At 51.8% G+C, this 12,068-nt stretch overlaps 1 protein-coding gene across 1 annotated transcript; it reads left to right on the top strand.

The window, feature by feature from the left end:
• The first annotated feature begins 10 nt into the window (after window positions 1-10).
• Window positions 11-11,426, top strand: SDHB (succinate dehydrogenase complex iron sulfur subunit B). Its single transcript, XM_062623611.1, has 8 exons — window positions 11-150; window positions 1,608-1,735; window positions 3,004-3,089; window positions 5,967-6,103; window positions 6,398-6,514; window positions 8,532-8,633; window positions 8,813-8,935; window positions 11,201-11,426. The coding sequence occupies exons 1-8, from the start codon at window positions 76-78 to the stop codon at window positions 11,276-11,278; spliced, it is 846 nt and encodes a 281-aa protein (XP_062479595.1). The 5' UTR covers window positions 11-75; the 3' UTR covers window positions 11,279-11,426.
• Window positions 11,427-12,068: the final 642 nt, after the last annotated feature.

The raw sequence follows: 12,068 nt of genomic DNA on the forward strand, positions 1-12,068 counted from the left end.
CAGCGCCCGGCCCCTCCTTCCCCGCCTGAGGGAGCACGGGCGCTTCCTTCCGCCGCGGAACTGCGCAGCGCCAAGATGGCGGCGGCCGTGGTGGGAGTCTCCTTGAGGCGCGGCGTCCCCGCGCGGCTGCTGCGGGCCGGGCCGCGGCCGGTGAGGGGGGGGGAGCTGCCGTGAGCAGGGCAGCGGGCGGGGGGACCTCGGTGGGGGGCGACGGGAGAAGGGGCTGAGGGCTTGGGGCGACAGAGAAGGGCCTGGGGGGCAGGAGGGGGTGCAGAGGGGTCTGGGGAGGAGCTGGGGGGCAGGAGGGGTGCAGAGGGGCCTGGGGAGGAGCTGGGGGTCAGGAGGGAGTGTAGGGGGCTCGCTGGGGGCAGGAGGAGGTGCAGAGGAGCCTGGGGAGGAGCTGGGGGTCAGGAGGGGTGCAGAGGGGGCTGGGGAGGAGCTGGGGGGCAGGAGGGGCTCAGAGGGGCCTGGGGAGGAGGTGGGGGGCAGGAGGGGCTCAGAGGGGTCTGGGGAGGAGCTGGGGGGCAGGAGGGGCTCACACGGGTCGGGGGAGGAGGGGGGGGGCAGAAGGGGGTGCAGAGGGTCCTGAGGAGGAGCTGGGGGGCAGGAGGGGGTGCAGAGGGGCCTGGGGAGGAGCTGGGGTGCAGAGGGTCCTGGGGAGGAGCTGGGGGGCAGGAGGGGGTGCAGAGGGGCCTGGGGAGGAGGTGGGGGGCAGGAGAGGGTGCAGAGGGGGCTGGGGAGGAGCTGGGGGACAGGAGGGGGTGCAGGGGGGTCTGGGGAGGAGCTGGGGGGCAGGAGGGGGTCAGAGGGGCCTGGGGAGGAGCTGGGGGGCAGGAGGGGGTGCAGAGGGGCCTGGGGAGGAGCTGGAGGGCAGGAGGGGGTGCAGAGGGGGCCGGGGAGGAGCTGGGGGGTAGGGGAGTGCAGGGGGCTCAGGGGAGCTGGGGGTTGTGAGGGGTCACAGAGGGGCCTGGGGGTGTTTGCAGAGGGGCCTGTGGGGCAGGAGCGGGTCCAGCACACAATACAGGGTGTGAAGATGGTTTGGAGTGGGTAGGAGAAGGGGGAGCTTGGGGAAAGAGGATGTGTTGGGAATGCTGGGGAAGATCTGGGGACAAAATAGAGTGGGAGCAGGGTTGGGAAAGGGTTTATGGGGAGATAGAGGTTGTCAGGAAATGGGGGTTCTGTGGGAGGCCCAGAAGGGGGTTGGGAAGAGATGTGGGAACAGGAGGAATAGGGATGGGGGGTAATCTGGAGAGAGGTGGATAGGGGCAGGTGGCCTGGAGTGGGAGTGCCGTGGGGAGGTGGTTTGTGAGCCTGGAGCTGGGTAGGGAAGTGACTGGGAGCTTCTGAGGGCAGTTTTGGGGCAGGAAGGAATGCCTGCAGGCACCTTGTTTTAGCACTGTCTCCTCTCCCGCATGAAGGAGGCAGCTGCATGCGCTAGGATCCAGTGCTGCAGCAAAGCCTTGCGAGGCTATCCCATAAACTGCCCAAATCCAACGCAGCCATGGCTCCTGCGGCTCTCACCCCAACCGTGTGGCCTCAGGTCCTTTTGGTGCCTGGCTAAAAGCCACCCGAAGGGACCTCAGGGCTGCTTTGCTTGTTGAATGCAGGTGTGCCGGGGAGCGCAGACGGCAGCCGCGGCATCGCCCCGTCTCAAGAAGTTTGCCATCTACAGATGGGATCCCGATAAGCCTGGGGACAAGCCCCGCATGCAGACCTATGAAGTGGATTTGAATAAGTGAGTGTGGCCCATTAGGGAGAAGCTTTGCTGCCAGGCAGACGTGCTGGGGCTGCCTGGGCACGCAGGTACCTGACAAGTGGTAACGGAGCAGCGCTTGAGCTGGCAGCTGAAGGTGTCAGGAGTCTCATTAAGCTTAAACCGTGTTGGAGTAGGCAGGAAGGTAGCGCCTCAGCTTGTGTTACAGGGCACCTTGTCCTCAGCACAGTTGAGATCATCGCTGTTTCCTCATAAATCTTACTAGCATCATGTGAGATGATTTCCCCTGCCTCATCTGTCAGTGCTGGGTGTGATGAATTCAGCTGTGCCCTGAAGGCCGGTGTCTCTAGCTGTCAGCAGTAACATGGTCACTTTGTTTTGTCACTTCCATGAGGTTTTTGCTGTGTTCCTGAGTTGTTTTGAAGGCTTGAAGGTGTTTGTGGCTTTGTTAAGCTTTATTTACATGGAAACTCTTGGGGTGTGTTTCATAGGGAAACTGGTTTATGTATAGCTGGCAGTCCCAAACCTGCAGATAAGATGGAAGCTTCATCCAACTCTTCACATAGTTTTCTTCCCACTTAGTTACTTCTGATACGTAGATCACATTGAACTTGCAGTAATGACCTGCACACCTTGGTGTGGCTGTCACCCAGAAAGCTCTTCTCTGTGGCCCTGTGAAGGGGTGCAATCTCATCTGTGGTGCAGACACCTTCACATGGGCACATGTGCCTTGATTTCCCTGCGCTCCAGTTGCTGCTGTGCCCCTGCCAGAGGGATTCCCCTTGAGTCCTTTCTGAAAGCTCCACATACAGAGCCACCCAGCTCCCTGATTAAGAAGCACATGGTGGAGAGCTCAAATTTTGGGGTGACTTGCACCAGTTAATCATTTGTGGGGGGTGCCTTCTCTGCTGTATCACGTAAGTTGTCTGGGAGTGTGTTTCTGTGCACAGCACTGCCTCTCGTGACCAACAAGGACAGGCAGACTTGTTAAAACCTCACCCAAAAGGACAGGACAGGTAGAGAGGTGCTCACTTTCCAGTTGTGCCCTGTGAACCCTCTGCAGCTGAGCCAGGTCTTCTGTGCATTGGCAAGAGAAAGGGCTTCTCTTCCACCAGAGGCACATGGGCATGTGCTGATCAAGAGAATTCTATCTTGATGCCTGGAATTGGAAGAACAAGTGTGGTTTTAATTGTAGTTGATAAAAGTGTTGCTTAGTTGGTGCCAGAGATCTAGCACTGAGGCGGGGAGGGGGAATTACACAGCTTCACTGACTCTGTTTTTTGTTGCAGGTGTGGACCTATGGTGCTTGATGCTCTCATCAAGATCAAAAATGAGATAGACTCCACTCTGACCTTCCGCAGGTCGTGTAGGGAAGGTAAGAAGGATTTTCCCCCTGCTACACTGGAGCTTGTCCTTGATTTGTTGTGACAGCACCCATGTAACCACTAGAAAAGTCCAGGGCAGATGGCAGTGTGCTGCTGTCCTCTTCACTTGCTGCATATGAAGCTCCCAATGAATGAAGTAGTAAAGTCAAAGCTCATCTTTGTAGGGTGTAATCACACCACACTGAGCCATGAGCAGTGTGTTTAGACAGCCCCAGTCCTTCCAGTTTGTCCTAATCTTGTTCATCTTGCTGCCCTCCAGTGACAGACTGCATCGGGAATTCCAGCCAGGGAGATGACAGCAGCAGAATTGGAGGGGCAGACATGAGTGGGATTGAATCCTAGGGGCTGCTGTGGCAATAAGGAAGGGTGTAACTGGAAGAGTACTTAGGACTTCTAGGAATAGCTTCAGGAATCTTTTTTTGGCCCTTTGACTAAGTGAAAGGACTGATTGAGGCAGAGGCCATCTGGTGGTTTTCCGTGGCAGAGCTGGTCCTCAGACAGGTACAATTCAACATGTCTGCTTAAACTGCATTAAAACTTACCTGTAAAAACTATCCCGATTCATGGGTAATGTTGGGAAGCTCAGCTTAAAATGCTAGCTGAGGAAGTGCGAGAAGGGAGGATTCCTTTATAGCTTGACTTCTGATTTAATTAGGTGGGGTTGGGAGTATGAGAAATTGAGGTGCAGTTGATGCCTTCAGATGTTTTGACTTGGATCTCAATGAAAAGCTGCTTTAAAGCAGCAGTTTCCTCTAGGATCTGCATAGCAGGTGGAGGAATTCCATGCAGTGTGGTTATTCTCAGAGTCTGATGTTGAGATAGTCAGCAGCTGACTTGCCCTGAATACTTTACTTTGAGAACCTGAAGACAGATTTTCAAGCTGGGCTGGTTCAATCTTGCCCCTTTTCTGCCACGTGGGGTTAAGAAAACCACCTGATCCCACATTCCTGTTGCATACTTGTGGGCCTGTGTCTGCAATCCCAATTCCCTCTCCAGTTGACTGGAAAATACTTGTAACCATCTCTCGAGTGGGAGGAATAACCTTGTTCAAGTGCCAGCCTTTAGCTGGCAGCGAGGGAAGGCCAGTGTGTCTGAGGCTCGCCAGTGTGTCTGAGGCTCATCAGTGTGAGGAGCAGTGGCATTTCACTGACTCATATCAGTTGATATGTGGCAAATCCCCTGAAATTAGAATTTTGCCCTTTCGACATTTGTCTTTCTTCTAATATGATGATTTAGGCATTGATTGGAATTGGACACCCGAGCTCCTGACCTGAGCAGTATCTGTGACAGTTCTGGGGTGCTGCTTTTTTCTTGTAAACCTTGGCCTTTCCTGGGCTTCATCTGATCCTTCTGTTACTGGGAGATCATTATTGGTGTCATTTAATCCATTTGTTAAGCTATTTATATGCTGTTTGTTCTGGTGAGTGTCTGTCCTCTCACCTCTGAGAGTTAATAAATACAGTTTGTGACACTGCTCTACCCTGCTACAGAAGGCACAGAGAGAAGCTTCTGGCTTAGAGACTTTATCGTATCATAGAATAGTTTGTGTGGAAGGGACCTTAAAGCTTGTCCAGTCCCAAACCACTGCCACAGGCAGGGACCCCTTCCACTAGAGCAGCTTGCTCCAAGCCCCTGTGTCCAGCCTGGCCTTGAACACTGCCAGGGATGGGGCAGCCACAGCTTCTCTGGGCACCCTGTGCCAGCGCCTCAGCACCCTCACAGGGAAGAGCTTCTGCCTAAGAGCTCATCTCAGTCTCCCCTCTGGCAGGTTAAAGCCATTCCCCTTGGCCTGTCCCTACATCCCTTGTCCCAAGCCCCTCTCCAGCTTTCCTGCAGCCCCTTCAGGCACTGGAGCTGCTCTCAGGTCTCCCCTTGAGGAGCCTTCTCTTCTCCAGGCTGCCCCAGCCCAGCTCTCTCAGCCTGGCTCCAGAGCAGAGCTGCTCCAGCCCTCGCAGCATCTCCATGGCCTCCTCTGGCCTCGCTCCAGCAGCTCCAGGTCCCTCTTGTGCTGCTGCCCCAGAGCTGGATCAGAGCTGCAGGGGGGGTCTCCCCAGAGCACAGCAGAGGGGCAGGATCCCCTCCCTGAGCTGCTGCTCACGCTCTGGGGGTGCAGCCCCGCACACAGGGGGGTTCTGGGCTCAAGCACTCACTGAAGCTGGGTCGTGGGGAGCTTCTCACTGACCAGCACCCCAAGTCCTTCTACTCAGGGCTGCTCCATCCCATCTCCCCCAGCCTGTAGCAGTGACTGGGATTGCCCTGACCCACATGCAGGACCTTGTGCTTGGCCTTGTTGAATTTCATGAGGTGTGCACAGTCCCTTCTCTCCAGCCTGTCATGATCCCTCTGCCTGGCATCCCTTCCCTCCCTCCAGCGTGTCAACTGCACCCCACAGCTCAGTGTCATTGGCCTTGTTTTATGTTCCTCACCTTCAGGGATGCTTTAGACCATCACTGTAGGGCAGATGGGGACTGCACCTGGTTCCCATGTTATAATCTTAGTGTTTGCTGCTTCTCATCGATACAAGCTTGTGCTTCAACCTGTGAATGAAGCCGAATGGTTTCTCCACCCTAAGTAGCACGTACAGCTAATGAGTGATGCGAAAGGGATGAGGTGTCCAAGCTACTTGTTTTCTGCTGTGGAAGAAAGCTCAACACTGAGAATGAGTTTTGGCTTTAATGAAAGTGACTCCTGCGTTTGTTCTTTATTTAAGTAGCAACATGTTTGGGCCAATGGCAACTTCTGGCGTTTTCCTTGTCACGTACAGTTTCCTGAAGACAGCCTGGGGGCGTGCTTGGGGCCAAGGAGATCTTTCTTGAGTAGGATAAGAGGGTAAATATCTGATGCTTTACTCTTTTTCTCCCACACAGGCATCTGTGGCTCCTGTGCCATGAACATTGCTGGTGGAAACACGCTGGCCTGTATCAAAAAAATTGACCCTGATCTCAACAAGATCACTAAAATCTACCCTCTCCCCCACATGTATGTGGTGAAGGACCTTGTCCCAGTGAGTATCTGCCTCCTTCAGCTTGCCACCCAGGATGGTGCTGTTCCAGGCAGCATGGGGTTTGGATTGGGTTGGAAAGGGAGGTGCCAACAAGATCAGGTCTCACAGTTCACATGTTACTCCTGTTTTCTGGCTTGGGTGGGTCGGAGCCTCACAGCAGTGACTAAGTCTGGCCTCACTTGGAGGAATGTGGCAGGTTGAGGTTGAAAATGCCACCTTCCATTGGAGGGGTAGCAGATGTTCAATGTCATGCATCAATTTAGCTTAATAAATGTGACCTCTTTTGACTTCTAGGACTTGAGTAACTTCTATGCACAGTACAAATCCATCGAGCCTTACCTGAAGAAGAAGGATGAGTCGAAAGAGGGCAAGGAGCAGTACCTGCAGTCCATAGAAGACCGTCAGAAACTGGTCACTGCTTCTTTTCTACCCTTGAAATCCTTTCCAGATGAGACCTGGGTTAAACACTTAACATGCAGTAGCTTCTAGTTCCTTTAATGACCAAGCTGTCTGGTGCAAAACGCCACGTGGGTGGAATCTGCTCCTGAAATGCAGCATCCTGGCATGCTGATGTTGCTGAGGATAACATCTGCTAATGAAATGCAGTCATGGTTGTGATGGGGACTCTGATCTCATTTCCACTGTCTGTAAAAACACTATAAAAGCTACAGGCTTGTAATATCCTAGTGGAGATAAGGCACTGCAGTTCATGCTGGTATGCAGGCTGTCAGGCTTGGCGCTCTCTTGTCTAGCTGCAGCATGCTAAGCAGTGCTTTCATGTTACTGCTTGCTGGGTTTTACCCTAAAAGCAGTTTTACCCTAAAAACTAATGGCAAACAGCTAAACCCTTTTGGATGTGGGGCACAAGCATGATGTGTTTGTGCATGAGTTAAATGTCTGGCCTTTGAGGGGATTTTTCTGGAAATAGAGTGGTGTTGATCCAAAGCTTCTGCAGAAAGCTGAAGGGTGTCTGAGGAACAGCTGAGACATAGCAGCCTTTTTAAAAGGCTGATAGTGTGGGTAAGTTCTTGTCTGGATTTCCTTGGCTGCCCCAGGAGGTAGCAGTAAATCAGCAGTTTCTCTTTTGCCTCTGACCTGTCTTGATCCATCGCCTCACAGATCAAAGCTCAGCCTGTCGCTGCGTAGGCACAAAGCGGGCAGGCAGCCTCCGTTTTGGCAAGTGGTAAAAGGTGAATATGAACAGCAGAGAGGAAGGCTGATGAAAGGAGATGCAATAAAATCCATGAGCTGCAGTCATCTTGAAGGTTTTCCGTGAGGGGTGTGCTTGCTGCAAAGCTACAGGGCAGTGAATAGACCCATCATGTGCCCCAGATGTCGGCAGTGTCATGAGACTGGTGCTGTGACATTCTCAACAGCCACAGGGTTTTACAGTCTGAAAGAATCTTTATCTGAGGGCAACAGATCGTTCTCCTGCACCACTTCATGATGTTATCTGATCTGTTTTATCTTGTTGCTGAAGTTCCTCTTGCTGTGAGAACAGTGCAGGAGAAGTGTGGATACAGCTGGAAAACCTTCACCTTTTCCTTTGCATCATCAGTGATTTGAAATATTACAGTGAGAAATAAGACACATTTGAGGTGAGAAGGTAACTCTGGCTTGCAGAGTTCTGGCAAAGCTTTCTGAAAGACTAATGCAGGTGACTTGTTAAAGCTCTGGGAGTTCTGGCATCAGGTACTTTTCTAAGCTAAATGTAATGATCCTTTTGTCTGAAAAACAACATTCAGGTACATAAATTAAGCTGGACTGGACTCTGGCTCTTACCCTGGGGGGTTGATTGAGCTACTAGGAGGCTTGGGAGAGTTTGTGTTCTGCCCAGTGTCACTTCCGTGTAGGTCTTCAGTGCCTTCATCTCTGTATAAATGATGACATGGCTCAAGGCTCGCACCATTCCCATTCTATAAGTGCTTGGGGATGCCCTTGAAGCACATGCTAACCTAGAGCTCTTCTCCCTGAGGCTGTGGGGCAGACGGTGCTCTTTTCTCTTCTGCAACACAGCCTTGAATCATTACTTGGTAGCACATTTATTCCTTTCCTCAGCCACTCTCTGGGACAGGCTGGAAGGATGAAATGTGAATGCCAGAGGATGAAGGATTCTGTGAATGCCAGAGGATGAAGCAATTTCCTCAGTTTTCTTCACTTTATGCTTTTTCCCCCCTGTTGTCACAAACCCCTGGTTTATTATATGGGTTCAGTTGGGAGGATGGAACGTGGGGAGGACCTGCACGTAGGAATTGCTTTCTTCCAGCAGCGCTGCTTCAGTGTAAGGTTTTCAGAGCCACTCTGTTGCACCAAGTCACTAGGGGGGAAAAGTGGCGAGGGAAGCACATGCTCCTGTAAATCCCCTCTTTAAAAGGGCTTTGTCATGGGTTTCTGGAGTGACTTGGCTGCGGTCTCCTACCCCATGCAGGACGGGCTCTACGAGTGCATCCTGTGTGCCTGTTGCAGCACCAGCTGCCCCAGTTACTGGTGGAACGGGGACAAGTACTTGGGTCCTGCTGTGCTGATGCAGGTAAGGATGGATCCTGTTTGTCACATGGGGCTGCCTAAAAGCAGGACAGATAGGTGGGACAGTATTGCACAGTCCACATTTTGGGCTGGAATTCCTGAGGGAGGTGTTGCTTTTAATGCTTCCCACTGGTTACAACACCTTGAAGAAGCATTTGGTGTGTCAATGGCTCTGACTTCCAGGCCTATCGCTGGATGATTGACTCCAGGGATGACTACACAGAGGAGCGTCTGGCTCAGCTTCAAGACCCGTTCTCTCTCTACCGTTGTCACACTATCATGAATTGCACAAGGACTTGCCCTAAGGTATGTGTGTGTCCTGTCTGTGTCCCTTGTAGGGTTCCTGGATTGTTTCCAAGCACCCCGCTTGAAAACCAACAGGGAAACACTCACTTAAGCTGGCTCTTTTTCCTCAAGCTTGCCTTGGCTTGTTCAGCCTCTTGGAACACAGCAAGTTACCAGCAGCTGTGCTTACAATAGTGGCTGTACAAGAGGACATGGCAAAGTTTGTATTACACACTGCAAGAACATCTCTTCCTTGTGAGCAAGGCTGTGACTTCTAGAACCTGTTTCCAGGCTTTAGAGTGTGACAATAGGGTGCTGGTCATGAGAGGGACACTGACAGAAATGGTGCAGGGAGGTTTGTGCTGTGTGGTCCAGTCAGTGGTGTGAGCACCACAATACTCTTAACCCTCCACAGTGCAGCCTTAAACTCCAATAGCAGCAACTATCCCTGGTGTATTGTGCAACTTGCGTAATGGAGAAGGCTACAACAAGCTTTCAACACCTCAGAGGGACGTGTTTTATGCTGACATCCTGCTGTTAGGACATTTCCCAGATGGTCTGGTTCTCTGGTATTTCTTTTGAGAACTGAGTAAGCTTTCCCAAACCAGAGTGTGCCTCTTCCTCATCTTGCAATGACCTTGTGCCTGTTGTTGGGCAGATTATTGAGTTTTGCTTTCCTGCCAGTTGTGCTTTGCACAGCCTTTGCACCTGGTGGTGGAGTAATTCCTGAGCTGTGAACTAATACGAAGGTAAATATTTGAGCAGATGACAGATGGGAAGGGGAGGTGATTGAGATCTGGGCTGACACGGTGCATGCTCATTTCTCTGTGTGTTTCTCAAGTGATGCCCTGACTACAGACAATTCCCCCTTTGTAAAGGGAGCTAGCTCCTGATCAGTGTCAGCTGTTCAGCTGAAGGTGAAGGTTCAACTTGAAGATCTGGCTGTATGTAGGAATGTACACAGTGTGAGGAAACAGCTCTTGGCCTTCAGTTTGAGACACCTTTGTGGTTAATAACACACTGCCCCTCACATGCTCTAATCCTGTCAGTTGTCTTCATCAGCCCTGACAGACTGCACGGTGAGCTCTGCACCAGGGGCAGTTCCTGTTCCATTCTCAGCCATATTCTTATCTTGAGATTAGCCATGATCAGTGTGGTAGCAGTGCTGCAGGATGAAGGGCCTTTGTGACCTGACGTGTCTATACTGTAGGAAAACCTCCTTAGGAAAGCTTGGCTGGCTTGTGTGGGGAGCATTTACAGCTGGCAACTTTGTTCTTGCTCACTTCCCCAGTGTTCTCCAAAACAGTTTTATTTCTGGTAAGGAGAAAAGCCGCATCAGCTTTTCCCCATCTCAGCCTGGAGAAGAGAAGCTGCATGGAGACCTCAGAGCAACTTCCAGTGTCTGAAGGGGGCCTGCAAGGATGCAAGAGAGGGACTCTCCATCAGGGACTGTAGCAATAGGACAAGGAAACAGGAGAGTTTTAGGTTGGAGATAAGGCACAAGCTCTTCCCTGTGAGGGTGCTGAGGTGCTGGCACAGGGTGCCCAGAGAAGCTGTGGCTGCCCCATCCCTGGCAGTGTTCAAGGCCAGGTTGGACACAGGGGCTTGGAGCAAGCTGCTCTAGTGGAAGGTGCCCCTGCCTGTGCAGGGTTTGGAACTGGATTAGCTTTAGGCTCCCTTCCAACCCAAACCATTCTTTATTCTATGGTCTCTTGTACCATCACTGTCAGGTTTTACAAGGCGGTTTCCTGTCTCCAGAACTCATTATAACCCCTATAAAACTGTTGAATTCCACCCTGCTTAAGCTTTGTTAGAAGTTCCTGTCCCTCAGCTGCTCACTTCTCTTTGATCCTCGCGTTGCTGATTCAAAACCAGTCCTCCAAAGTCAAATGAGCAGTGGGTAGTGCTGCTGGCTCAGCCTGCAGGTAGAGGAGGTGAGCTCCCAGCGCTGCTGCTCTACTCCACACTGCCTTTTACCCTTGTAAATTGAGCTGGAGTGCAGCAGACCTGCAGCAGCGTGCTGAAACCCATGGCTCTACGTGCCATGGTGCCTGGCCTGCCTGGAGCCAGCTCTTCAGAGCTGCCTCTCATTATGCTTTAACCTCCCAGCATTGAAAAGCACAAGATTAGGCTGGACTCCAGCTTTTACGGGGGGAAAAAGGATGCTGAGCACCTCCTCTGCCAGTTATTTGTGTGAGTAGCAGCACATTTGTGACCTTACCATGACTTAGATTGGGGTGAAGCAGGAGGTGGGGGCTTTAACGTTCTGATTTTCCTATTTTTTAGGGTTTGAACCCTGGTAAAGCAATTGCTGAGATCAAGAAGATGATGGCAACTTACAAACAGAAGGCAACTGCTGCGTAATGCTGCTCCCTAACTGGAAGTGGAACACACAAACATGCTTTACCTGAAAGGAATTTATACCTGATTGAGCAAGAGAAGGTTCCAGCAGGCAGTTTGGTGTTTTCCCTATAGGTTTGCACGTACAATAAATACTGTAAAGAACAAAAAAGAGCTGTTACTGTATTAACAATATTGAACTGATGCTTCTGCCTCTGGTGTAGCATCCCCAGGCTCTCTGGGATGGGGTTTTGAGTGTGTGAGGAGTTGGGGTCACCTCTGGGGCTCTGCTGTGGATGAGGATAGGAACGTGGCCCCATGGCAGAGATGAATGGAGACAGGATATCTGTGGTGACCTTGATCCCATGTCTTGAAAGCGAGTGCGTGTGTGGGGAGAGACCTGCAAGTCATAAGCCCTGTGGCGATGAGCAGGAAAATGATGGAAGTGGCTGGGAAAGGGGGATGTTGGAAGAATCTCATCCTGTTCTGGAATCTCCTGGGAATCCCTTGGGCACCTTAGTGAGGATCTGGAGCTCCCAGGGTCAAAGGCCAGTGGTAGTGCTGTTAGAACAGAGGTGTCTTGCCACTGCACTGCTTGTTGGGCTTATATTCCAGCTCCTGGAGTAGATTTATTAGGGTTGAATCTTCCTCTTTGCTCCAACACAAGTGGTTTTGTAGCTCCTGATTGCCCCAGCTTGTGATGCTCAGGGTGGGTTGTTGCTTGAAGCAGCAGTTTTTGGTCATAGGGGAGTGGAGAGAGGGGAAGTGCTTTGTTTTGCCCTCCAATAGATAAATTTGTATCTAGATGGAGTAA

Source organism: Pezoporus occidentalis, unplaced genomic scaffold (assembly GCF_034315485.1).
Source record: "Pezoporus occidentalis ecotype Australia unplaced genomic scaffold, CSIRO_AGI_Poc_V1 ctg255, whole genome shotgun sequence".
NCBI lineage: Eukaryota > Metazoa > Chordata > Aves > Psittaciformes > Psittacidae > Pezoporus > Pezoporus occidentalis.

Coding starts and splice junctions, on each gene's coding strand:
- SDHB (XM_062623611.1), top strand. CDS start 76: ATGGCGGCGGCCGTGGTGGGAGTCTCCTTGAGGCGCGGCGTCCCCGCG. Junction 6,104..6,397: donor TGGTGAAGGACCTTGTCCCA/GTGAGTATCTGC, acceptor TTTGACTTCTAG/GACTTGAGTAACTTCTATGC. Junction 8,936..11,200: donor GCACAAGGACTTGCCCTAAG/GTATGTGTGTGT, acceptor CCTATTTTTTAG/GGTTTGAACCCTGGTAAAGC.